This window comes from Salvelinus fontinalis, chromosome 28 (genome assembly GCF_029448725.1).
Source record: "Salvelinus fontinalis isolate EN_2023a chromosome 28, ASM2944872v1, whole genome shotgun sequence".
NCBI classification, from domain to species: domain Eukaryota; kingdom Metazoa; phylum Chordata; class Actinopteri; order Salmoniformes; family Salmonidae; genus Salvelinus; species Salvelinus fontinalis.
This window is the reverse complement of record NC_074692.1, coordinates 19,967,345-19,995,042: the sequence shown is the minus strand read 5'-3', so window position 1 is coordinate 19,995,042 and position 27,698 is coordinate 19,967,345. Positions and strand designations below refer to the sequence as shown.

Genomic DNA, 27,698 nt, shown 5'->3' with positions numbered 1-27,698 from the left:
GGTAATTCTGTCACGATCGTGTGGCGGATTGATGGACCAAAACGCAGCTTTAGGAAAATAAGCCATCTTCTTTTATTTTTTAAAGATGACGAAAAATAAACACGAAACACTTAATACAAACTATACAAAACAACAAAACGACCGTGAAGCTACAAACGTTGTGCACAAACATACAGGCTACTAACGTTCTTACATAGACAACGCTAGACATATACACTCAACACAAAACCATCTACTACACCCCATAACCCCTTTACCAAATAAACACCCAAAACCAACAAAACATAAACATTCCCCATGTCACACCCTGACCTAACTAAAATAATAAAGAAAACGAAGAATAATAAGGCCAGGGCGTGACACCTGGGTACGTATTTATCAATCAACACAGAGGGACAGACAAAGACTATTTCTAGTCTAGTACAGTGTTATGCTCCCCCTTAGAGTGGCTCCTAGGCCTGTCCCTGTAATTTAAGGACAATGTTCACCGCATTCCCTCGTGTTGAGAAAAATGCACAGGGCCGTTTCTCGTGTTGAGGACAATGCACAGAGCAGTCCCTCGTGCTAAGAACTATGTAGAGCACAGTCCTTCGTGTTGTTGGCTTACCTTTTCTGATGAGCATGTGAGATAAGTTTTTCTATTTGGCCCCATCCATCCTACAGGATGAGGAAGCACCTGGTTGTTAGAAAGTTACTCTGGCAGATGAAAGAAAGACGTAACAGGCAGACGGAGGTTGGGAAATGTTTACAGTGTGTTTGCTCCATCAACATGGGGTTTTATCCAGGTCACTGACCTACAGTAGAGCCAGGATTCTTCCTCACAAGGAGCTTGGGAGGATGTGATGGGAACAGGCTAGAACAGGAGTGTAGAGGTCATGGTTTGTCCGTGAGAGAGAGACTGTGTGGAGGTGGAGGCAGCATCAGTATTCTCCCTCATTGATGGTGGGGTGATATCCGCATTCCTCTCATGTTGTTATTCTCTGCTCCTGCTTGTCCTCTGCTTGTTGTGGGTTCGAGATACGACTATATCAGTAGTACATATGTTTACCTGTCTCTGTGCATACCACATTCATATACACTCACCGGACAGTTTATTAGGTACCCCGTTTATGAAAATGGATCGCTCCTACAGACAGTGAGTCATGTGGCCGTGATGAGCTATATAAAGCAGGCAGACAGGCATCGAGGCATTCAGTTACTGTTCGATTGAATGGGCAAAACGAGTGACCTAAGCGTCTTTGTGAGGGGTGTGATTGTCTTTGCCAGGCGCGACAGATCTAGTAGCGCAGAAACAGTCACCCTCCTTGGCTTTTCACGCACAACAGTGTCTAGAGTTTACAGAGAATGGTGTGACAAACAAAAAACATCCAGTCAGCAGCAGTGCTGTGGGTGAAAACGGCTGGTTGATGAGAGAGGTTGAAGGAGAATGGCAAGAATCGTACAAGCTGACAGGCGGGCCACAAACAGACAAATAACGGCGCAGTACAACAGTGGTATGCAGAACAGCATCTCGAAACGCACAACTCGTTGGCCCTTGTAACGGATGGGCTATTGCAGCAGAAGACCACACCGGGTTCCATTCCTATCAGCTAAAAATAAGAAGAAGCGGCTCCAGTGGGAACGCGATCACCAATGTTGGACAATTGAGGTGTGGGAAAAAATTGCCTGGTGCGAGGAATCCCGATTCCTGTTGCGTCATGCTGATGGCAGAGTCAGGATTTGGTGTAACAGTCCATGGCCCCAACCTGCCTGGTGTCAACGGTACCATGGTGGTGGTGGTGTATTGGTGTGGGGAATGTTTTCCTGGCACACGTTAGGTTCCTTGATAACAATTGAGCAAAAAATAGTTCCGACACCTTGTAGAATCCATGCCCCCAAAAATTCAGGCTGTTCTGGAGGAAAAGGGGGATCCGACCTAGTACTAGATGGGTGTACCTGGCCGGTGAGTGTATATTGCTGTAGCTTCTTTATTTGGATGTTCCTTAGTTGTTCACAGTTGTTTTAAATGTTTAAATGTTGTTTAAAATGGAGGCCTAAGTAGTGAATGGTGTGAGAACAAAGGTCATTGAACAGCAGTCAGCTAAATACATTGCTATGTCCAGTCTACTACTGTTATGTAGATTTACTGCAGTGTTGCGTGATACAGGATACTTCTGCCTGGTCTGGGGGGTGTGATGTGATTGGTCAGGACAGGAACCTCTGCATGGGCCCAGAGCAGAGCAGACAGACAGCCTCAGTGACTTATCACTGGCTGGGATGTGCTAGAGTGATGGAACACCAACATATAACTATCACACTGTCACAGGAGAAATTAAGCCCATAAAACCTTTTACAATTTTCATGGGAACTCTCTCCCCCCACCGGCAAGGATTTAATCAAATCTAGCAAATGAATCCTGGTGGCGTAGATAAATAAAAAAGAGAGAGAGGGGCAAGTTAAGTTTATAAGATCAGGCCTTTTGATTGGAGTTCAAATGTAACTATTGTCCCCTTTTCAAAGCCCTAGTCATCTGACGGTCAAAAACTTGCAGATCAAAAATTATTAGCAAGGTAACCTTGACAATACAGGGCTAATCTAATTATAAAACCAGTGTTTCCAGTATATGCTGCTAAATCGTGGCTACCACTGCATACCTCTATACGTCTACCTAGATGTATGCCCCAGGAAGACCCCAGTCACCCCCTCCCCTCCTAGGGGAGGAAACACTGAGTACGGTTACATGCACACAATAATGTGATTATTGTGGATAGTCAGATTAATATAATAGTTTGATCAAAACATTTACATGCTTTGCAAGAAGAACGGTTTCCCTAATAATTCTGTTTTCATGGACATATCTAAAATCAGGCTACCTGAACGCAGAAAAGTGCCCTCAAAATGAAAGTTCTACCAAAGCGACCATGTTCGGACATATTAAGTTTGTATGTGAAAACTACTTCTAAGACACATCCATTCAGTTGTTCTGAACTCACTTCAGTTGCGATAAAGGGGGAGGCTCGCACGACTGGTGCTAGCACATGCGTCGAACAAATAAATCCCTGGAATGCCGCTTAAAAAGGTGTTTACATGTCCTAATAATTTGAATGATTGCTCAGAAAACCAGGTGTTTTAATCCTTAAGAGTCTATTGAAGCACCTGTGCATCAATCTAAGTAACATAATGCAAAAATCCCCATCACGATCTGTCAATTTAAACTAGAGATATGTTTTTGCATGGGCTGTGTCTCAGTCTACCGCATCCACCTATGTCGGCCTTCCGCATCTGCGGTGGAGGGTGGCCGATCTACAGTGATGTTTGTCAGACCATGAGACATCCCAAAAATCGTTATTCTCACTAAAACGTCTGTAGCATCTGAATGGTTTGGCCTACAAGTATTATGACCACTCTGTGGTGTTCCCCGTTTTGCTCTACCACCCCCTTATGTATCACTGGACTCCTCTGAAGTCGGTAACGCTGATGTGCCAACTTCTGTCTGTCCTTTCCAAACCGTTTGAGCTACAAGCTAATATGATCCCACTATGGAAAGGGAAGAATCTCACGAACACGATGTTTTTTGTTTTGCTCAACAACCCCCACAAATGTCACAGGACTCGTCTGAAGGTAACCCTTACAAACAAACGGAAGTATAAGAGGTAGTTTCCTACCAACAAAAATAAGAGGTTAAATAGTGTTAAATACATCTCCTAGATGTAGGACAGACACTTCAAAACCTTATTCCTTATGAGACATTTTTTGACTGTCTTTTTTGCCATTTACGAATGTGTTATTCAATGCATTTCTATGGGCTACAGTAGTAAAGGCCAAAGTCAATATTTTATCAAATCACTTTAAAAAAATATATATATACCTAAAGCGGTCCTAAAATTCAAAATCAAATAGCAAAATGATCCATGTTATGACCATCTTAAAATAATTCCATAAGTTAGCTTAGTACACCCCCCCACACCCACCCCCGCCGTGACTATTGCATAATCAGTATAATATCGAATTATTAGTGTGAATGTAAATGTACTCACTGATAAAGCGTAGCCTGACAGGGGATAAAGGTGCCTCTATGGATAGTCAATACCAGCAGTGGTCGACGACATACAGCTGTGCCATCCTAATTTGATCACTCTTTTGTTGCAGAGACTTATCCTGTTGCATCAAAATGAGCAGTTCTCTTTCTCTCCATGCGGGGGCAGACGAGTCATTGGTATCAGGGCTTAATATCAAAATCATAATCTCTCTCGCTCGCTCAAACGCTAAGCCTAGGTCCTATTTCTGTAATATTCAAATGTACAAAAATGTATGTGAAATGCAGCCATACTCTAACCATGTTTCCATCCACAGTTCTTATGCGAGTAAAATCATACCGTATAAAAAAACAGCTGTGATGGAAACAGGAAGTTTTGGTATAATGTAATAAATGTTGACAGATCATTTGTTCGTTCAACATGGTGGGATCTTTTTGTGTCTGTAAAATTAATTATGCAAGAAATGGCAGTGGAAATGCCTTTATGCGCATATATTGATATAATAACCATCATATCGAAGTAAACTTGGAGTCACACGATTATATGGTGTGTGGTCCACCCACTACGACTCGGGAAAGCATGCAGTTTATTAGGCTACAGATGAAATAAGTTATAATGAACTTTACAGTGTGGTGAAAGTGCACAGTGATGAGCTTGATGCTCTTTTCTAATAAATACAGAGGGCCTTATTCTGGTGACATGATGATCGATGCTTGACTGGCGTTTGACAAATACAAAATATTCTGTCTCTTATCCATAATAATCTCATCATGTAGACTAGCCTACCTGCACTGTATCTGTGAGCTGTTGGCTAGAATGCATCTGCCAAGACCAGAGTAGGAACATTTGCAATTTAACACAACAGTGGAGTTGAAATGTGATGGAAACACTGAACTTTCGATTTTTATTCGGTACATGAAAACTTAATGGAAAAAGGTCATTTTGTGTGCACTACGTCAACACACACTGATTTTTATCCACAACAAGTCCGTTTGGTGGAAACACCACTGGTGGGAAAATGCACATAGTTTCATATGCAGATTTAGAATATTTGCATAAAAATCTGTCACCAATTGGATGGAAACCTAGCTACTGATACACATTGGAATGTCTGACAAATAGATTAATCGCCCGTAGTCTGTTAAAATGGACTAAATTGTTCAATGACAAAACCAACCAGCGGCCTAAGATATCTTGAAAGACATAGTTTAGGGAGCGGTAATGAGGTGACCAATAATGGTTGCAATTGAGACCAGCTGTGCCATCGATGGTTGCAATAGGCCCCTTGTTATTTTCTTATATTCCAATACATTCTATAGGCTACTCGTTAGCCTATCCGTTGTCAGAAGGTTGTGAAAACTGATAATAGGCTACTGTTTGTTTCCCTGGCTGAGTCGACAAGATGATTTGGTCCATCAGTTGATTGACAGCTGATTGACATCGATGGGGCTTTAGTGGAGTGGGTCGAGAGCTTCAAGTTCCTCTGTGTCCACATCACTAAGGACCTATCATGGTCCAAACACACAAACACAGTCGTGAAGAGGGCATGACAATGCCTCTTCCCGCTCATGAGGCTGAAAAGATTTAGCATGGGCCCTCAGATCCTCAAAAAGTTATACTGCTGCACAATTGAGAACATCTTGACTGGCTGCATCACCACTTGGTATGGGAATTGCTTGGCATATAACCATAAGGCGATAAGGTAGTGCGTACGGCCCAGTACATCACTGGGGCCGAGTTCCCTGTCATACAAGACCTCTATACCAGGCGGTCTCAGATGAAGGTCCTAAAAATTGTCAAGACTCCAGTCACCCAAGTCATAGACTGTTCTCTCTACTACCACACGGCAAGCGGTACTGGAGCGCCAAGTCTAGGACCAAAAGGCTCCTTAACAACTTCTACCCCCAAGCTATAAGACTGCTGAACAATTAATCAAACCCTGACTAAACCCTACCCTGACTATTGACCTCATTTTTATTTGCACTGACTCTCTTGCACCGGCACTATGCACACTTACTGAACTCTACCTACACACTCACACATACTATGCTGACACTCCAACATTCACATACACACACTACATACGCTCACACACACAAAACACACACATACGCTCACACACTCACACATAGACACACTTTCACACTCTTTCACAATCTTCACATATGCTGCTGCTACTCTGTTTATTATCTATCCTGATTGTACAGCACTTTGTACAGCACTTTGAGATATCAGCTGATGTAAGAAGGGCTATATAAATACATTGGATTTGATTTGATTTGATTGCCTAGTCACTTGTACCCCTACGTACATGTACATATTACCTCAATTACCTCAACTACCTAGTACCCCTGCACATTGACTTGGTTCCGGTACTCCTTGTATATAGTCTTGTTATTGTTATTTTATTGTGTTACTATTCATTTTAAAAAATTGCTAATTTTTCTTACTTCAAAAAAAAAAATTGTTGGAAAAGGGCTCATAAGTAAGCATTTCACTGTAAAGTCTACACCTGTTGAATTTGGCGTGTGTGACAAATAACCTTTGATTTGATTTGACCATCCCCACTCCTGCAATTAGCTCCAACCCTGTCTCTTTCATCATGCCACAATGATTTGGTCATTATTATCGTTCAAGAATCTGGCACTTTGCCACATCCATGTGTTAATGTTACAATACTCCCACTGCTAAATGGCATATTATTAAACCTAGCTTGTATCATCATCCTACTGTATTATCATTATACCTGCCTATCATTATTCTACCTTACAGGTATTTTTTAAGGAGTGGGGCAGTCCCACTCCTTTCGTAATTCTTGTTGCTTTTGAGAGATAACAGTGTTGAAAAATGGGGAAGAATGAGTCAAAGGGCAATGGGCCAGATTCGAACCGATGCCAACTGGCATACTGTATGTATGTCGGGGTTAGCGGGTGTAACTGCTGGACCAGACAGGCATTGAGGCAACCACTAATTTTTTCTGCCTATTGCTTGCCTTAAACATGTAATAAAACAATGGTCACACTTTATTTGGATAGTCCAGATGATCATACTATCAACAAATTATCTGTTGATAATCAACTGCTTGTTAAGGTTACAGTTAGGGTTAGGTTTAGAATAAGGGTTAGGGTAAGGTTAGAGAGTTAGGGTTAAGTTTAAAATAAGGGTTAGGGTAAGGTTAGAGAGTTAGGGTTATGTTTAGAATAAGGGTTCGGGCAAGGTTAGAGAGTTAGGGTTAATTTTAGAATAAGGGTTAGGGTAAGGTTAGAGAGTTAGGGTTAAGTTTAAAATAAGGGTTAGGGTAAGGTTAGAGAGTTAGGGTTATGTTTAGAATAAGGGTTCGGGCAAGGTTAGAGAGTTAGGGTTACTTTTTGAATAAGGGTTAGGTTAAGGTTAGAGCTAGGGTTAGGTTTAGTAGATAGTTAGTTGAAATGTTACTAATAGTCTGTAGAGCAACTATAGATTGACTATCCAAATAAAGTGTTCCATAATGAAAAATACGTCTACCCCCTACAAATATGTACATGTTTTAATCCACAGAAGAATTCACACGAGTCACGCTGTTGCCTGCACATAGCCTACATAGGCTACTTGAACTAATGCCCAGTGGACTTGCAGTCTAAAAATAGCCTGCATAGGCTGCATAGCCTATAAACACAACAAGACAGATGGACTAGATCAGAACGTTTTGTTTAAAATTGTAATAATCCATTATTTCTTCACAGTATAAGCGCAGCAATGGGCACATGGTAAAATGCACAAATGTTCCAAAATGCAAGTAGTGGACAAAATAAATGGTCTAATGTGCACCACACATGCCAGCAGTTTCATATGACAGATAGAAATACATATCTGTAAAGAATTCTCAAAGAGAGGAGATCGAAAATATTTGAGTGTGAATGTCTGGCTGAGTTGACAGCCCCATTCATCTATTTCATTAGGCCTAGTACACCTATTATCCTATTAAATCACTGTCCTGCACAAATCAATGAACCATCATCAATTAACCATCATCAATGAACCATCATCTCTCCCAGCTTCATGGTTTGAAAGAAGTGCATAATTCCAGTCCACATTATAGGCCTACAGTATGCATAACCAAATCACAGATGCCATCCTATATGTAAGAAACATGCCCCGCGGCCCTTTTTTTGCCGTGCTGTAGAACCACCATTTTATTTATTTATTTAATTTCACCTGTATTTAACCAGGTAGGCAAGTTGAGAACAAGTTCTCATTTACAACTGCGACCTGGCCAAGATAAAGCAAAGCAGTTCGACACATGTAACAACACAGAGTTACACATGGAGTAAAACAAACATACAGTCAATAATACAGTAGAAAAACAAGTCTATATACAATGTGAGCAAATGAGGTGAGATAAGGGAGGTAAAGGCAATAAATAGGCCTTGGTGGCGAAGTAAATGCAATATAGCAATTAAAATACGGGAATGGTAGATTCGACAGTAGATGAGTGTGCAAAGTAGAAATACTGGGGTGCAAAGGAGCAAAATAAATAAATAAATACAGTAGGGGAAGAGGTAGTTGTTTAGGCTATTTATAGATGGGCTATGTACAGGTGCAGTTATCTGTGAGCTGCTCTGACAGCTGGTGCTTAAAGCTAGTGAGAGAGATAAGTGTTTTCAGTTTCAGAGATTTTTGTAGTTTGTTCCAGTCAATGGCAGCAGAGAACTGGAAGGGGAGGTGGCCAAACGAGGAATTGGCTTTGGGGGTGACAAGTGAGATATACCTGCTGGAACGCGTGCTACGCGTGGGTGCTGCTATGGTGACCAGCGAGCAGAGAAAACCTAACAGGGTCTTGTAGATGACCTGGAGCCAGTGGGTTTGGCGACGAGTATGAAGAGATGGCCAGCCAACGAGAGCGTACAGGTCACAGAGTTGGGTGGTATATGGGGCTTTAGTGACAAAACGGATGGCACTATGATAGACTGCATCCAATTTATTGAGTAGGGTATTGGAGGCTATTTTGTAAATGACATCGCCGAAGTCGAGGATTGGTAAGATGGTCAGTTTTACGAGGGTATGTTTGGCAGCATGAGTGAAGGATGCTTTGTTGCGAAATAGGAAGCCAATTCTAGATTTAACTTTGGATTGGAGATGCTTAATGTGAGTCTGGAAGGAGAGTTTACAGTCTAACCAGACACCTAGGTATTTGTAGTTGTCCACATATTCTAAGTCAGAGCCGTCCAGAGTAGTGATGCTGGACGGGCGGGCAGCTGCAGGCAGCGATCAGTTGAAGAGCATGCATTTAGTTTTACTTGTATTTAAGAGCTGTTGGAGGCCACGGAAGGAGAGTTGTATGGCATTGAAGCTCGTCTGGAGGGTTGTTAACCTCTAACGCCTCACAAACCCGGATCCAGGAGCACCCCCATCACAAAAGCTGACTAGCATAGCCTAGCCTAAAGTTACAGGGATATCATAAAATAAAATGTTCATGAAATCACAAGTCCAAGACACCAAATGAAAGATACAGATCTTGTGATTCAAGCCATCATCTCTGATTTTTAAAATGTTTTACAGGGAAGACACAATATGTAAATCTATTAGCTAACCACGTTAGCAAAAGACACCATTTTTCTTACTCCACCATTTTTTTACTGCATCAGTAGCTATCACAAATTCGACCAAATAAAGATATAAATAGCACTAACCAAGAAACAAACCTCATCAGATGACAGTCTGATAACATATTTATTGTATAGCATAGGTTTTGTTAGAAAAATTTGCATATTTCAGGTATAAATCATAGTTTACAATTGCAGCCCCCATCACAACTCGACTAGAATAAATACAGAGAGCAACGTCTATTACCTAATTACTAATCATAAAACATTTCTTAAAAATACACAGCGTACAGTAATTGAAAGACACAGATCCTGTGAATCCAGACAATATTTCAGATTTTCTACGTTTCTTACAGCGAAAACACAATAAATCGTTATATTAGCATACCACATGTGTAAACATTACCCCAGCATTGATTCAATGCAAAAAGAGCGATAGCATTATCACCACCAAAATGTATTAATTTTTTCACTAACCTTCTCAGAATTCTTCCGATGACACTCCTGTAACATCATATTACAACATACATATAGGGTTTGTTCGAAAATGTGCATATTTAGCCACAAAAAAACGTGGTTATACAATGAGAATAGTAGCAAAACTGGCCTGAAAATGTCAGGCGCCATATTGGACAGTGATCTAGTCTAATGAATAAATATTCATAAACTTGACTAAAAAATACAGGGTGGACAGCAATTGAAAGACAAATTAGTTCTTAATGCAATCGCTGAATTACATTTTTTAAATTATCCTTACTGTGCAATACAGGGTGCGCCAAAGCGAAGCTACCCCAAAGAAAATGGCGGAATATGCGTTTAACATTTTTCTACAGAACAACGATTTATCATCATAAATAGTTCTTACTATTAGCTGAACTCCCATCAGAATCTTGGGCAATGTATCCTTTCTCCGGTCTAATCGTCTTTTGGTCGAAAGATGTCCTCTTGTCCCGTCGAAATGGCCACTAACGTTCGGCATGTACTAGAAAAGTGCCCAGCTCTTGGAAGTGCGTCACAAAGAAATGCCAGAAAATGGCACTAAACGGATATAAATTGCTATAAAACGGTTTAAATTAACTACCTTATGATGTTTTTAACACCTATAACGAGTAAAAACATGACCGGCGATATATTACTGGCTAAACCAAAGCTTGGAAAGAGGCCAGTCCGACGTCCATCGTGCGCCAAGCGCAGGGAAGAAAAGACATGTACTTCCGGTCTTTGGTGTTTTATACAGGCCCTGATTGCGCAATCGACTCCATTCAAAGTGTCACCACTTACTGACATCTAGAGGAAGGCGTAGGCAGTGTTTGTATCCCCATAGCATTCACAGGGACATTAATATTATTATTATTTTTTATTTTTTATTTTTTTTATCCCATTTTCTCCCCAATTTTCGTGGTATCCAATCGCTAGTAATTACTACCTTGTCTCATCGCTACAACTCCCGTACGGGCTCGGGAGAGACGAAGGTCGAAAGCCATGCGTCCTCCGAAGCACAACCCAACCAGCCGTATTGCTTCTTAACACAGCGCGCCTCCAACCCGGAAGCCAGCCGCACCAATGTGTCGGAGGAAACGCCGTGTATGAGACAAGGATATCCCTACCGGCCAAACCCTCCCTACCCCGGACGACGCTATGCCAATTGTGCGTCGCCCCACGGACCTCCCGGTCGCGGCCGGCTGCGACAGAGCCTGGGCGCGAACCCAGAGACTCTGGTGGCGCAGTTAGCACTGCAATGCAGTGCCCTAGACCACTGCGCCACCCGGGAGGCCGGGACATTAAAATTGACCTGGGAACAGGGGCCAAGATTTCTGAAATCTCACTCCCTGTCAGGAAAAGTGCTGTAGAATGAGTTCTGTTTCACTCAGAGACATAATTCCAACGGTTATAGAAACTAGAGAGTGTTTTCTATCCAATAATAATAATAATATGCATATTGTACGAGCAAGAATTGAGTACTAGGCAGTTTAATCTGGAGACCAATTTATGCTAAGTCGAAACAGCACCCCCTATATTCGCAAGAAGTTAAAGAATAACCAGGCATCCTCTACTGACGGGATGAGGTCAATATCCTTCCAGGATACCCGGGCCAGGTCGATTTGAAAGGCCTGCTCGCTGAAATGTTTCAGGGAGCGTTTGATAGTGATGAGTGGAGGTTGTTTGACCGCTGACCCTTTACGGATGCAGGCAATGAGGCAGTGATCGCTGAGATCTTGGTTGAAATCAGCAGAGGTGAATTTAGAGGGCAAGTTGGTTAGGATGATATCTATGAGGGTGCCCGTGTTTACGGCTTTGGGGTTGTATCTGGTAGGTTCATTGATAATTTGTGTGAGATTGAGGGCATCAAGCTTAGATTGTAGGATGGCTGGGGTGTTAAGCATGTCACAGTTTAGGTCACCTAGCAGCACGAGCTCTGAAGATAGATGGGAGGCAATCAGTTTACATATGGTATCCAGAGCACAGCTGGGGGCAGAGGGTGGTCTATAGCAGGCGGCAACGGTGAGAGACTTGTTTTTAGAGAGGTAGATTTTTAAAAGTAGAAGTTCAAATTGTTTGAGTACAGACCTGGATAGTAGGACAGAACTCTGCAGGCTATCTCTGCAGTAGATTGCAACACCGCCCCCTTTGGCAGTTCTATCTTGTCTGAAAATGTTGTAGTTAGGGATGGAGATTTCAGAGTTATTGATGGTCATCCTAAGCCTGGATTCAGACATGGCTAAGACATCCGGGTTGGCAGTGTGCTAAAGCAGTGAATACAATAAACTTATGGAGGAGGCTTCTAATGTTAACATGCATGAAACCAAGGCTTTTACGGTTACAGAAGTCATCAAAAGAGAGCGCCTGGGGAATATGAGGGGAGCTAGGCACTGCAGGGCCTGGATTCACCTCTACATCGCCAGAGAAAGAGAGAAGGAGTAGGATAAGGGTACAGCTAAAAGCTATGAGAATTGGACGTCTAGGACGTCCGGAACAGAGAGTACAAGGAGCAGGTTTCTGGGGGCAATAAAATAGATTCAAGGTATAATGTACAGACAAAGGTATGGTAGGATGTGAATACAGTGGAGGTAAACCTAGGCATTGAGTGATGATGAAAGAGATATTGTCTCGAGAAACATCATTGAAACCAGGTGATGTCATCGCATGTATGGGTGGTGGAACTGAATGGTTGGAATAGGTATAATGAGCAGGGCTAGAGGCTCTACAGTGAAATAAGCAAATAAACACTAACCAGAACAGCAATGGACAAGGCATATTGACATTAAGGAGAGGCATGCTTAGTCGAGTGATCATAAGGGTCCAGTGATTAGTGAGGTTGGTTGGGGTCACGGCGATTCAGACAGCTAGCTGAGCCATGGGTAGCAAGCTAGCAGAGGATGGAGGTCTGTTTTTAGCCACCCCGTGCGTTTACGTCGGTAGATTAGTGGGGTTCCGTGTGGTAGAGGGGACCAATCCAATTGTCAAAATAGTTATAGTTATAGTGGCCCAAGAAGATTGTTCGATAGACCTGTTCAGATAGCAGCCGATATGCTCAAGACAGCTAACGATTAGCGGGCCGCAGTTAGCAGATGGGCATTCAGGTTACCTCGCGATGGAGGGGCCAGTTGAATGACTCCCTCGGGCAGATAACGTCGGTATTCCAGTCGTGAAGGCCCGGTGGGGCTCCGCATCGGCAGTAAAACGGGTCCGGATAGGTGATTGTAGCCCAGGAGTGGCTGATGGAACTCTTCAGCTGGCTAGCTCCGGGATAATTGGTGTTTGCTCCGGAATCGACGTTAGCCAATAGACACTCGGATAGCAGCTAGTTAGCTGCAAGATCCAGGTGTAAATATCCAGAGCTTGCGGTAGAAATCCGGGGATATGGAGAGAAAATAGGTCAGGTATGCTCTGGTCTGAGTCGCGTTGCACAAAACTGGCGATAGCTTTCCGAGCTAAAGGATAGCTGATGACCGCTAGCCGTGGTTAGCTGAATATTAACGTTAGCGAGTGAGCTGGCTAACTTCTGTCTAGCTTCTGTTGTGGATTTCGGATACGAGTTGAATAATACTTTTGGGAAAAAACAGATCCGCACCACATTTGGTGAGGCGGGTTGCAGGAGAGTGTTTTGAAGTTGAGTTTTTAGAATAAAATACATAAAAAGATATGCGAAGAAAAAGATAAAAAGATATGAAATATATATACACGGGACAAGACGAGGACAAAGGACATCTGACAGCTACGCCATCTTGGATATGAAGATTGAACTGGTATACATTTTACAAATTGCCAGATGGGCCATGGGGTGGGGCCATTCCATTAGGTTGGGTTAGGGTTACAGAATCTGTATGGTAGGTATGGGACTGCATTGTATAGCCTTCAAACACCGCTTCCAGCTGCCCCCTAGCAGTGATGATAAATATTCAATATTCATTCAAATACTCCTGCTGCAGGATAATTTTCCTCCTGCGACGAAATGGGTCGAATTAAGATCCGACATCTGTAGCCCATTCAGCTGTATTTGAGTCCAGTCATTATAATATACGTTGGTGGGATGACTTATGACAGCCATCTAGACAGTTGTAAAGCTGACTCTAATGGACAACTAAGAGACATAATGGTGCTCCAGGATGATTTGTTCCTAATCCGCAAAAGAGAGAGTGTGGAAGCAGGGATCAAGGTTAATCAACCAAACATAAATTGACGCTGCTCGCCTTTGACCAGCATAACACCCAACCAGTGCTGTAATTACTTAGGTCCCATCGATATATATTCAGAAACGTATCCTGATTACTTGTGGTCATAAAACAGGGCCTCTAGCGATTACAGTTTATGATGCTACATTTGCATCCTGTAATAGGGGGCAGTGCATTGCTGAGCTAGTGCACCGTAGTCCACCCTTAAAGGCCCAGTGCAATCAAAAATGTGATTTCCAGGGTTTTATATATATTTCCAGACGTGAGTTTGGAACAATACTGTAAAATTGTAAAATTATGATAATGCCCTTTTAGTGTAAGAGCTGTTTGAAATGACCGATAGGAAAGAGAGATCCAAACCTCTCTTCCAATATGAAGCACTAAATGGATACTTCAGGATTTTGGCAGTGTCAGATGAACTTGTCAATACCTTTTTTATGTCTCTGTGTGCAGTTTGAAGGAAGTTTCTAACTAGCGATAGCACAATTGCTAACTAGCATTAGCGCAATGCCTGGAAGTCTATGGTAACTGCTAGCATGCTAAGGGATTCCATAGACTTCCAGTCATTGTGCTAGTCAGCATTGGCTCGCAAAACTACCTCTAACTTCCTTCACACTGGATGCAGACGTAAAATGACTCTGGGGAAGTAGATAAATGGTCTTCATTGCCAAAATCCCAAAGTATCCCTTTAACATTGTATGTCAAACAGGAAGCTAATCGTGGGTTTATCTCTCCTTCAGCTAGCTCGGTATCAGGATAATCTTTAGTCTCACCAGTAACAGCAAGCATACATCAACTGCAACAATACTTCACATTCCTTGGCACAATAATTACAGAATTTGATGTAGTGTCAAAGACCCATAGCTGGTGACAAAACCATAAAATAAATGGGGGAAAATGAATGGGAGGAGGAGAAGAGTGGGCCTGTTGCTCTGTATTGCCAGGGAAAAGCTGCAGTGCATCATGGTGATGGCTGGGAAGGAGGCCCAGGGGACTGCTAGGTGATTGTGTGGAAGGTGCCCTCCTGTCTCTACCTCTTGTTTCTCCTTTCTTGTTTCTCCTTTGCTCTCTTTCCTTGTCTTTTTTTCTCTCTCCTTTTCATTTGCTCTGCTTGATGGTGCCTTGCGCCTCTCTCTCTCTCTCTCTCTCTCTCTCTCTCTCTCTCTCTCTCTCTCTCTCTCTCTCTCTCTCTCTCTCTCTCTCTCTCTCTCTCTCTCTCCTCTCCCTCTCTCTCTCTCTCTCTCTCTCTCTCTCTCTCTCTCTCTCTCTCTCTCTCTCTCTCTCTCTCTCTCTCTCTCTCTCTCTCTCTCACTTCCCCTCACCCGTAGTGATTGTAATCTGAGGCTGTCAGGCTCCCAGTAATTGAAACTGAATAGATGAATCGCTTAATTACCTAATAGCTGATTCTCCAAGAGCTGAATAATGAAGATAACAGAGAATGAAGTGGGCATGAAAAGCATAATTTCTCTAATTACACCATTGTTGTTGTTGTTGTTGTTGTTGTTGTTTGTGTTGATGGTAAAGGGGGGAATGTTGTTGTTGCCTAGTCATTCCCCCACATACTGTAGCCAACTTGACATACTGTAGCCTACTGTACAGTCCTCTTGCTTTGAAGTACCACCATGCAGAGATACAATATAATCTACACCAGTAGTTCCCAAATTGTGGGGCGAAATTGGGTCGTGCATCATCAGTTCCTCTTGTCATGTTTGTCATTGTATACTTAGAGAGCTATTTATAACTTGTCAGAAATGTCCAGATCAACTAGCCCATGTTATTTAGGTTTTTTAGCCCATATATATTGTTGTAAATATTGTGTCACTCAAATATCACATGAATACACATTAGACATGGCAAAATGTATGGAATTGCAAGAAAATGTTCTTTGAAACGGCAAAATGTTCTCTGCAGCCCATGACAAAATGTGTATAATTGCAGGAAATAAGCTTTAAACCTGGGGGGGTTAGGTTTAGAATGTTCCCCAATGCTAGAAGGGAGGCCCCGAGTGAAAAAGTTTGGGAACCCCTGTTCTACACAACGAGGACATGATCAAGCTTGTAAGATTAACAAGCTTAAGAGAACAGGGAAAATAAGGACAGTGTCGTATAGCGAGGGGGAGAGAACATGTTGAGAGAGAGAAAGTGTTTCTTCACAGAACTTTAGTTCCCCTCTCTCAGCTCTTCTCTAATGATCTATGTTGATGTGGAGAGGGTGGAGCGACCCTTGTCATGGCTTATAGGTAACATGTAACCAGCTAGCACTCCGCTCAGTACAGGGATGGTAACATGCTTTATTACTGAGGATGGTTGGCTCACTGATGCCCAGCGGTGACAGGAGCCTTGGCTCAGTGCTCGCTGACCTATAAAGGATATGAAAATGTTGCATTCCAGCCTCCATTTATTATTCATTAACCGGCTAACCTACCCCCTAGTCAGCAATTTTTAATATCTCGAAGAGGACTCAAGTGGTGGCTTTCGCATTTAGCTCACATTTCTGTTATTCATGAAACAGAATATAAATTGTATTATTTTCCCCTGCAATTCACTTCAAAGAGGTTTTTAATAAGTTTGTTTGGAAGTTGTTGTTATCCCCCCTTATCTCCTACCTCTCCCTCCTCCCCTCTATCTTTTTCTAACCAACTTGTCATTGTTTTTTCTTGCATCTCAAAAAGTCATTTGAAATGGCGACTCCATAAATGAACAGGGCGGGAGGTAAGAGTTTTAATTAAGCAATCACTTTCCTTGTTTTCACCCTGTTTCCCAGAGCCACAATAAGATCAAACAGGAAACACAACAAAACAACAGCAGAGCCTAACAGAACCGGGGTGGGGGGGGGGGGGGGGGGGGGGCGGGAAGGGCTGGGGGCTGAGTTGAAATGGCTTTAGGCCTTTCCTTATATACTCTCTCTCACCCCAACATGGAAAATCTTCTGTGGAGTTTTGCAGGGGATTGGATACATGGCTCACTACAGGAACACAGCCAAGTGTCCTGGAGCAGACTGAGGCAGTCAGAGAAGGAGAGCTCTCAGGTTGGTTGTCGTTGGAAACACCCTAGTCTTTTTGTAAGGCGGGAGGGGAGAAGGCAGGGTCAGGGGGGCAGCGGCTGGATTTACAGAGGAATTTATCCAGCCTAATGGAACAGTCAGAGTGAATGAAAGAATGCTACGGGGAAGGAGACAGGGAGCGAGGGAAACCAAATCATAGAAGGTGCATTTATCTCGGGCCGTGCTGGAGGTAGTCTGTTAGTGAACAACAGGTAAATACGACCTGCTATGGTCCTGGTGCAGGACACACAGACAGGAAGGACAGGAATGGAAAGCCTAGATACTATACTGTGTATGGAAGGAGGGGAGGGGGGTTTGAGGTGATTACATTGGATGCCAGTCTCGTTCTCTTCTCCTGGAGACTTCCTAGTGTAGCAGATCTGTGCTGCTTGGCCCACATTCATGTTCATGGAAAAGCAACAGTTAGTTCCCCCTCTCCTTGGCCCCCTTCAGCCCAGTCTGATGACAGAGGACCATGCCAAATACTGGACTGGAAGCTCAAACATTCTCCCACATTTCCACCATCCACGCATAGCTATGTGCCGTATGCATTTACCGTGTCACCATTAACTTAAACAGCACCGTCAAAGCTATCCTTTGCATTTAGTAAATGTATAGCCTCGTCCTCAGCCCAACCCTCAATGGCATTTTATCTCTTTACAAAACGGAAACCAAAGTGTCTTGCTCAATACACTGGACATTAACATAAGCTACCTAACTATCCAGAGCTATTATAGATCCAGAAGTAACAGCGGTTTGGCTGTGTGTTAGCAGGGATATCCGTGACAGTGGGCCTGGGCTGCAGGATAATGACGGGTCAGCTGGAGAAAGCAGAGAGGAAGCCAGCCCAGCTGGGCCTGCAGGCATGCAGGCGGAGGGGTGGAGGGTGCAGCGGCCTGTCTGTGTGTGCTTGTGTTGGCAGTCCTCCCACTCAGCACACATCCATCTATCCATCCCCCTTTCTATTTTATCTTCCGCCTTCCTGTCTCTCTCAGCGTGTCTGTCAGGCTGTGAGAGACGTGTGTTTTCTGAGTGAGGATTTGATACCTAAGTCCAGACCCAGACTCAGACCCCTACCCCACTACACCCCACCCCCAATCAGGGCCCTGCCTGCCTCCTCTCTCTCAGGTCTCTACTGCCCCCCACAGGTCTCCACACACACCACACCCAGTCATGTAAAATGTCTAGATGTCCAGTGTTCCCAAACCCTGGTCCTCCAGTACCCTCAATAGTTCACATTTTTATTGTAACCCTAGACAAGCACACCTGATTCCACTTGTCAACTAATCATCAAGCCCTCAATGAGCTGAATGAGGTGTGTTTGTCCAGGGCTAGAAAACAAGTATGCATCTGCTAGTCCTGCAATTTTCTAGACCATTGATTTTTATATAGCAATTGAATATGTTGCTTTGTATTAATTCTTCAAGCCCTTGTGTTAACAAACTGACATAAATGGAAGGTGAGCTAGAATTTGGATTCTAGGCCAGGGCTGAGGGCTGCTTGGTGATTGGCCATCTTCCTTCTATCTCTGGTATCAACCCGGCACAGTGGCAGAGACTCCATTGATGTGGAAATCCTCTTAGCTGGACAGAGCAGCAGAGAGAGAGGCAGCAGCTGGCAGAATGCTCCACAGTGTAGCAGACCACAACAGCCTCTGTCCACACACAGCACAGAATGACACAGTGATTTACTCAGAGCCCGACACCAAGCCTCAGAGTCATCACTGCAGCATCTCCCTCTCACACTGAGCGCCTGTGTAATGCAAAGTGACAACGCATCGCCCCCCTTTTAATGTATTTAGATACGGAGTGCTGGTGAATTGGATACAGTAGGTCTGTGTACGTGTGGAGGGATATTTTGTGTATGTGTGGAGGGATATTTTGTGTATGTGTGGAGGGATATTTTGTGTATGAGTGGAGGGATATTTTGTGTATGAGTGGAGGGATATTTTGTGTATGTGTGGAGGGATATTTTGTGTATGAGTGAGGGATATTTTGTGTGTGAGTGAGGGATATTTTGTGTGTGAGTGAGGGATATTTTGTGTATGAGTGGAGGGATATTTTGTGTGTGAGTGAGGGATATTTTGTGTATGTGTGGGGGATATTTTGTGTATGAGTGGAGGGATATTTTGTGTATGTGTGGAGGGATATTTTGTGTATGAGTGAGGGATATTTTGTGTATGTGTGGAGGGATATTTTGTGTATGAGTGGAGGGATATTTTGTGTATGAGTGGAGGGATATTTTGTGTATGTGTGGAGGGATATTTTGTGTATGAGTGAGGGATATTTTGTGTGTGAGTGAGGGATATTTTGTGTATGAGTGGAGGGATATTTTGTGGATGTGTGAGGGATATTTTGTTTATGTGTGGAGGGATATTTTGTGTATGAGTGAGGGATATTTTGTGTGTGAGTGAGGGATATTTTGTGTATGTGTGGAGGGATATTTTGTGTATGTGTGGGGGATATTTTGTGTATGTGTGGGGGATATTTTGTGTATGTGTGGAGGGATATTTTGTGTATGTGTGGGGGATATTTTGTTTATGTGTGGAGGGATATTTTGTGTATGAGTGAGGGATATTTTGTGTATGAGTGAGGGATATTTTGTGTATGTGTGGAGGGATATTTTGTGTATGTGTGGGGGATATTTTGTCTATGTGTGGAGGGATATTTTGTGTATGAGTGGAGGGATATTTTGTGTATGTGTGGAGGGATATTTTGTGTGTGAGTGAGGGATATTTTGTGTATGAGTGGAGGGATATTTTGTGTGTGAGTGAGGGATATTTTGTGTATGTGTGGGGGATATTTTGTGTATGAGTGGAGGGATATTTTGTGTATGTGTGGAGGGATATTTTGTGTATGAGTGAGGGATATTTTGTGTATGTGTGGAGGGATATTTTGTGTATGAGTGGAGGGATATTTTGTGTATGAGTGGAGGGATATTTTGTGTATGTGTGGAGGGATATTTTGTGTATGAGTGAGGGATATTTTGTGTGTGAGTGAGGGATATTTTGTGTATGAGTGGAGGGATATTTTGTGGATGTGTGAGGGATATTTTGTTTATGTGTGGAGGGATATTTTGTGTATGAGTGAGGGATATTTTGTGTGTGAGTGAGGGATATTTTGTGTATGTGTGGAGGGATATTTTGTGTATGTGTGGGGGATATTTTGTGTATGTGTGGGGGATATTTTGTGTATGTGTGGAGGGATATTTTGTGTATGTGTGGGGGATATTTTGTTTATGTGTGGAGGGATATTTTGTGTATGAGTGAGGGATATTTTGTGTATGAGTGAGGGATATTTTGTGTATGTGTGGAGGGATATTTTGTGTATGTGTGGGGGATATTTTGTCTATGTGTGGAGGGATATTTTGTGTATGAGTGAGGGATATTTTGTGTATGTGTGGAGGGATATTTTGTGTATGTGTGGAGGGATATTTTGTGTATGTGTGGGGGATATTTTGTTTATGTGTGGAGGGATATTTTGTGTATGTGTGGAGGGATATTTTGTGTATGTGTGGGGGATATTTTGTCTATGTGTGGGGGATATTTTGTCTATGTGTGGAGGGATATTTTGTGTATGTGTGGAGGGATATTTTGTGTATGTGTGGAGGGATATTTTGTCTATGTGTGGGGGATATTTTGTCTATGTGTGGAGGGATATTTTGTGTATGAGTGGAAGGATATTTTCCTTGTTGTTTGATCCCTCTTTTTCGCAGTCATTGTCTCAAGTGCTCACTGTGCAGATGGGAATTATGGAGCTGCAGACTCAAATAACCTCTGGGCTATAGCCAATATATGTAACATAACAAAGCTTAGTGTGCAGTCTGAGAGAAATGCTTATCATTGCATGGGCATAACAAGGATCAACAGAAGTCAATCTCCTTTCTCTAAGAATAACTTCTTGGTGGGGTCATTTGAAATCAGTGTATCTATCATTTCCCATTTCTTATCTAGCTGTCCAACCATCTCCGTCATCTCCATCTGGTTTGTGTACCAACACCATTTGCCACCTGAGGCGCAGAACATGCTATTATTTACTATCATACCCAGGGGTTCTTGTAATCCTCTTACAATGTGGAAGAGACAGAGATTGTTTTCTGACCCCTTGTCTGGCCCCGGGCACAGCCTTAGGACTAGCCCTAGTCCATGGTCCTCATCTCTTCCTGCTCCAACTCCAGTCTTTCTCCCCAGCCCCCACCCCAGCCTTGAAGCCCCAGCTCCAGCTCCAATTTTAGCCTCCAGCAGGGGACTCAGGGGAGGCCTGGGGCCATGTTTGCTGGTGATACATCAATAGGCATTATACCCTCTGTGGGATAAGCTCCAAAGGGAGGGCATAATCTTGGCAATGACTTTGAAGAGGGAAAAGGTTGTCATTGCTCCTCCGACCAGCCTGCCGTGAATGTTAACATGCTCTGAGCCCGGGCTTGGCTGGGCTCTGTCCATGATATGTGAGGTGCCAATGTCAGTCTACTGTAACTGTCTGACCTCAAATGTCAAAAGCCTATAATGCCTATACCATTTGTCATAATAATAGAGTTAGGAGCAGTTTATCAATTCTACATACTGTATGTTAATAATCCATATTGTATCAGGCATTGCCCTGTCTCTTGTTATTTTTTTTCTGGAGAATTCTTATCATATTAATTCCTTCAGGTGAGGATGACCTGATGATTACTGGGCCAGGTAAGACTATGACACATTAACCTGAAGACAGAACCACATAGATCAACAATACTGCGCTACTGATCCACCTCATCTGTGGGGTTTCCTTTCCACTGTAAAACTGTGTGTGAATCATCATAAAAGTGAGCCCATCTATGGATTGGGGTTATTTACGCCACTATCTATGGGCTATGCAAATCAAAGAAAACCTATTCAAAGGTTATTTTTTGTTGCCATCTAATGTACCTTGTGTCCGTAACCCCCTTTCCTTGATACCTGGATTTACAAACAAGATCAAATATTTACCTCTTCTTTCACCTGAACTTTCTATCGATCAACTGTATTTATAATCAATCAATCAAATGTATTTAAAAAGCCCTTTTCATCACAGCTTAATTTAAACCACTCCTCTTCTATTCCTCCAAATCTGGCAGCCCAAAAAAAGGGCTGCGTTAGAGAATCCTGAAACTGTATAAGGACAAACGAGAGACCAACAGAATGGCAGGGCTGCTAGTCAGGCATCTCAAAGGCCTAATACAAGGCTTTTAACTGAACAAGCAACTCTAATGGCCATGCCTCCACATCTACAGCGACAGAAGTCATATCATTTTGGGTCTGTTAAGTTGGCTGTTTAGTTTGTATCCCTCTGTTTACTTAGCCACTGCGTGCACCAGTACTGTGGAAAGTTCTGGTAGGGAAAAGTCAGAAAACAGTGACACACATGGTGGTAGCTAATCCCAATGGCACCATCAAGTTCCCACCACAACCCATAAATGCCCCCCTCTCCCGTCCTCCCTGTTTCCCACACACCCCAGCCCAGGCTGGCCCCGTCCCCATCCCAGTGCCCTCTGAGTGGTGCGGCGGGTTGGGGCTGGTTCCTCTCCCAGGCCCATTATCGCACACTGATGCTGACGCAGAAGAGACACAGTTAGCCAGGCCTGTTAGATGAATGGCTGCTCCGCCACCACGCCACGCCCCTCCATATGTTCCTCTCTCTCTATGGTGAGTGATCATTAGCCCTGTGGTGGGCTGTCCTCCCCAGCTCTGGCTCCGTCCATCAGCCTGCGGTCATCCCCTACTCTCTTTCTCTGTTCCCCCGCTCCAGGGAGCCACAGCGCTCTGATATTAGTTTAATTATGAGTTTATGGAAAGCTGGGTGACAACAGACAGAGGGACTCAAAGCCCAGTGTGTGTCTCAGAGGAAAGGAAGGTAGATAGATAGATTGACACTGCTGTGTGTGGACGTGCATGCTGGCTGCAGGGCAAAGCTTTTGTTTTCAGGAGGATGATATTTTCTAACAGATAAATGCTCAATGCACAGAGTCCTAAGTTATTGATTGGTTCTCTACATTCATCTCATTTTTTAGAAGTTGTTTGCTCAGCTTTCGATCGGCTCTGCCCGCTCTCTTTCTCTCTCTCTCTTTCTCCCTCTGTTGTTTCAGTCCCAGTGGAAAAGTTGTTGGTTTTGCTTATTTTCTTCCAAGACACAATCATGAAGGACAGTTTAAAAAATCTAATGATTCCGTTTTGATGTAATTATAAAGCTGTGTGAATGTGCTCCATTTTAATGATCATATTTTTTACGTGGAATGTTTGCTGTGTGAGCTGGCTCAGCAGAGAGCATATTTGAACTATTGAATTACTTGCTTTCTAAATAGTGTGGCTGTCTGATGAGGCACTCAAAGTAAACTCTCCTGATTTCCTGTGAATGGGATGATAATCTTGTCACTTCCCTCTCCTCTCCTTTCCATAATCCACAGGCATTATCCACCAGATGAAAGGAGACTATGAGACTGCACTGAAACTCCACAAAACCCACCTCTCCATCACCCAGGAGCTCAGTGACTATGCTGCCCAGGGCCGGGCCTACGGTAACATGGGCAATGCCTACAACGCGCTGGGGGCCTTTGACCAGGCCGTACGCTACCACCGCCAGGAGCTACAGATCTCCATGGAGGTCAATGACCGGGCCTCACAGGCCTCCACCCATGGTAACCTGGCCGTGGCCTACCAGGCCCTGGGGGCCCACGACCGCGCCCTGCAGCACTACCAGAACCACCTCAATATCGCCCGTGAGCTGCGAGACGTCCAGAGCGAGGCCCGCGCCCTCGGCAATTTGGGGAACTTCCACTGCTCCCGGGGAGAGTTCCCCCAAGCCGTGCCCTACTACGAGCAGTACCTCCGCTTGTCCCCTGACCTCCAGGACATGGAGAGTGAGGGGAAAGTCTGCCACAACTTGGGCTACGCCCACTACTGCCTGGGAAGCTACCAGGACGCTGTCAAGTACTATGAGCAGGACCTGGCTCTGGCTAAGGACCTGCATGACAAGCTGAGCCAGGCCAAGGCCTACTGTAACCTGGGACTGGCCTTCAAGGCTCTGGGTGACTTCACAAAGGCAGAGGAGTGTCAGAAGTACCTGCTCTCTCTAGCCCAGTCTCTTAATAATGCACAGGCCCGCTTCAGAGCCCTGGGCAACCTAGGGGACATCTTTGTCTGCAAGAAGGACGTGACTGGAGCTATCCAATTCTATGAGCAGCAGCTGGCCCTGGCTCACCAGGTGAGATTTTCTGGCTCCTGTTTTTAATCTGTCATAGTCACAGGAAAGGTCTCCACTTTGTCTGCATACAGTAAGAGAGATTAACTTTATATACTGTAAGTCCAGCACTCCATTGATTTTGCAAGGCAGTGCTGTTTATGTAAGGCTGTTGATGTTGAATATTTGCTGATGCACTGAAATCCTATCTGTGCTTTGTATCAGGTGAAGGAGCGCAGGATGGAGGCCTGTGCCTACGCGGCCCTGGGTGCCACCTACAGACTGGTGCAGAAGTACGACAAGGCGCTGGGCTACCACACCCAGGAGCTGGAGGTGTATCAGGAGCTGGGCGATGTGCCTGGGGAGTGTAAAGCCCACGGCCACCTGGCAGCCGTCTACATGGCTCTGGGGAAGTATGCCATGGCCTTCAAGAGCTACGAGGAGCAGCTAGAGCTGGGCCGCAGACTGAAGGACCCGGGGGTAGAGGCCCAGGTCTACGGCAACATGGGCATCACCAAGATGAACGTAGGGGTGATGGAGGAGGCTATAGGCTACCTGGAGCAGCAGTTGGCCACCCTGCAGCAGCTGAGTGGCAACGAGGCCGTGCTGGACCGGGGTAGGGCCTATGGTAACCTGGGAGACTGTTACGAGGCTCTAGGGGACTTTGAAGAGGCCATTAAATACTATGACCAGTACCTGTCTGTGGCCCAGAGCCTTAACCGGATGCAGGACCAGGAGAAGGCCTACCGAGGCCTGGGGAATGGACACAGGTCAGTGACATCTCTCAGTAGCCCTTACTAGCCATCCTTAGAAACCTGTAACATGACTGGTTATAGCTTCCTATCAGGTCACTAAGTAGGTCAGTTATGCTTATTTAGATTATGTGCCCATGGGGGCCTCATTGATTTTGTTTTGTCACTCAGGTATCAAATGAACACACATAAAACATGGCAAAATGTGTAGAATTGCAGGAATAAGCTTAAAAACGGCTACATTTTCTTTCTGCCAACAAGAGGGGTGTGGACAGTTTGGAGTTGCATCCGTGGAGGTTTGTTACCACGCCAATAAAGAAAATATCCATCCTGCCCTTTGCCACCCAGGACATTTGTGTGACCGAACCTTCTCAAATAGTAGTTGAGTACCCCTGTAGTGACTCCTGGTTTTAACTGAATGAGTTACTTAGATAGTGTTCTAGGCAAGCTGTGCCATCTGTCCAAATGACCTCTTGAAGTAGTGATTGGACTAAAGTGTCACTAAAGGATTGTCTTGGGTATACATGGTGTCTCTGCAGCACAAAAACCCTGCTTTAGCTCTGGAGTGAAAATCTGTGGTTGGATGAAAGCACTAAAACCATGACATCTCTTACTGCCTGTTGTGAACAGCTAATATCCTAATCATAGAAGAAGAGTACTGCTGAGGAAAATATATATATAGAACTTTAATTAGTATTTTTCTCGTTTGAATAACATTTAAAAGCAAGGCATCATATTTCAAATACACTCCTAAGCTACCGTTGCGAGCAGAAAGCCATTCTGCCTTTGAATAAGTTGCCGATATCAATTTCCTCTGGTTGTTGCTGTGACAGATCATTTGCTTTGACTGGGTATTACTAATAATCATAGTAATCCTGCTTTGCATAATCTTTTTTCTTTTTGTGCCTGCTGCTGTTTTCCTGCTTGTGTTAGCGCTTGCATTTCCAGGACCACCCTAGTTTAGAGACACCTTGACGGTCGGTGTTGTGGATCGGGAGGCTCAGTGAGGCTGGTGCTAGCTGCTTCAGCACTGAGCCTACTGGCCCCCAGCTGATCTGTATGCAAAGAGGCTTTGGCTGACAGACGTCTGAAACCGGGGGAACTGCAGTTAATTCAAGACAACCTTTTACATTCTGTCTCTTTTCTTCTCTTTCTCTCTCCCCTGTGTGTGTCTGAGAGCTGATAACATCCTGTGAGAATACGGTGTGAAACAAAACACGGCAGCAGCAATGGAATCCTAATTTCAGAGATGATTTTTCCCCTTATTGTGCATCATCAACATGCCACCATAACAATCAGACAGAACCCTGCATTAGCCATGCAAGAGCTGAGAGGTGAAGAATATACATCAGACACCTTCCTCACTTCCTCTCTCTCTCTCTCTCTCTCTCTCTCTCTCTGTCTCTGTCTCTCTGTATCTCTCTCTCTCTGTCTCTCTGTCTCTCTGTCTTTCTCTCTCTCTCTGTCTCTGTCTCTCTCTCTGTCTCTGTCTCTCTGTATCTCTCTCTCTCTCTCTCTCTCTCTCTCTGTCTCTCTGTCTTTCTCTCTCTCTCTCTCTCTGTCTCTGTCTCTCTCTCTGTCTCTGTCTCTGTCTCTCTGTATCTCTCTCTCTCTCTCTCTCTGGCTCGCTCTCTCTCTCTCTCTCTCTCTCTCTCTCTCTCTCTCTCCCTCTCTCCCTCTCCCAGAGCCTTTAGTGAACCAGCTCTCTTTAAAAGAGAACATTAATTAAGCTAAAGCCTTTTTATTCTTTTAATGGTCCTTTTCAAGCGACATCCGGCAGTTATTGCTCCGCCTGTGAATGTGAAAATTGTCTATTTGCAGTGTTTCGGTGCGGAGTGTTCAAGAGAACAAAACCTGGGTATGAATGCAGGTCTTAGTCGATGTGTAGGCCTATTCACAGAGAGAGACAGGACCTGTATCGTCCATGTGACATCCCTCTAATCTAGGCCAAGTGGAGGGTGAATTATATTATCTAGCACCCCCCAACCCATTGCATCATTAACCCATCAGCCCTGCCTCATTCCCCTGCAGCCCCTTGTCTCTTCCCCTACACACACACACACACACACACACACACACACACACACACACACACACACACACACACACACAGTCCTCAGAGAGTCATCTGCCGTGCTTTTTGTTGGGTATCTGAATATTCATTCTCCCTGAAACGATGCCGAGCTTGGCAAATGTGATGTGTGTTTCTCATTCTTCCGTAATAGCACAGTGTGGTCATATGTGCAGATTAGATTATAGCTGTTCTACTATCCCCCTGATAGGAGATAAGCAGAGAGAGGAACAGGGTTACTGTGAGAGGAGTGCACTTGGAGGACACAGTCTCTGTGGCACGAGTCTGTTTGTTCATATTGAGGAGCAGATGGCGATTACAGGCCGTTCTAGTAGGCATATAATATATCCTGCCTAGTTGACCCTGCAT

The 27,698-nt window shown here is 44.0% G+C and overlaps 1 protein-coding gene across 2 annotated transcripts in view; it reads left to right on the top strand.

Moving 5' to 3' along the window:
* The window catches only part of LOC129826333 (tetratricopeptide repeat protein 28-like), a 255,197-nt gene that overhangs the window by 182,610 nt on the left and 44,889 nt on the right, over nt 1–27,698 (top strand). For both annotated transcript variants that reach the window (XM_055886932.1, XM_055886931.1), the window contains exons 6-7: nt 23,734–24,530; nt 24,732–25,276. In XM_055886932.1, coding sequence (XP_055742907.1) covers nt 23,734–24,530; nt 24,732–25,276 — 1,342 coding nt within the window. The remainder of the gene's footprint in view (nt 1–23,733; nt 24,531–24,731; nt 25,277–27,698) is intronic.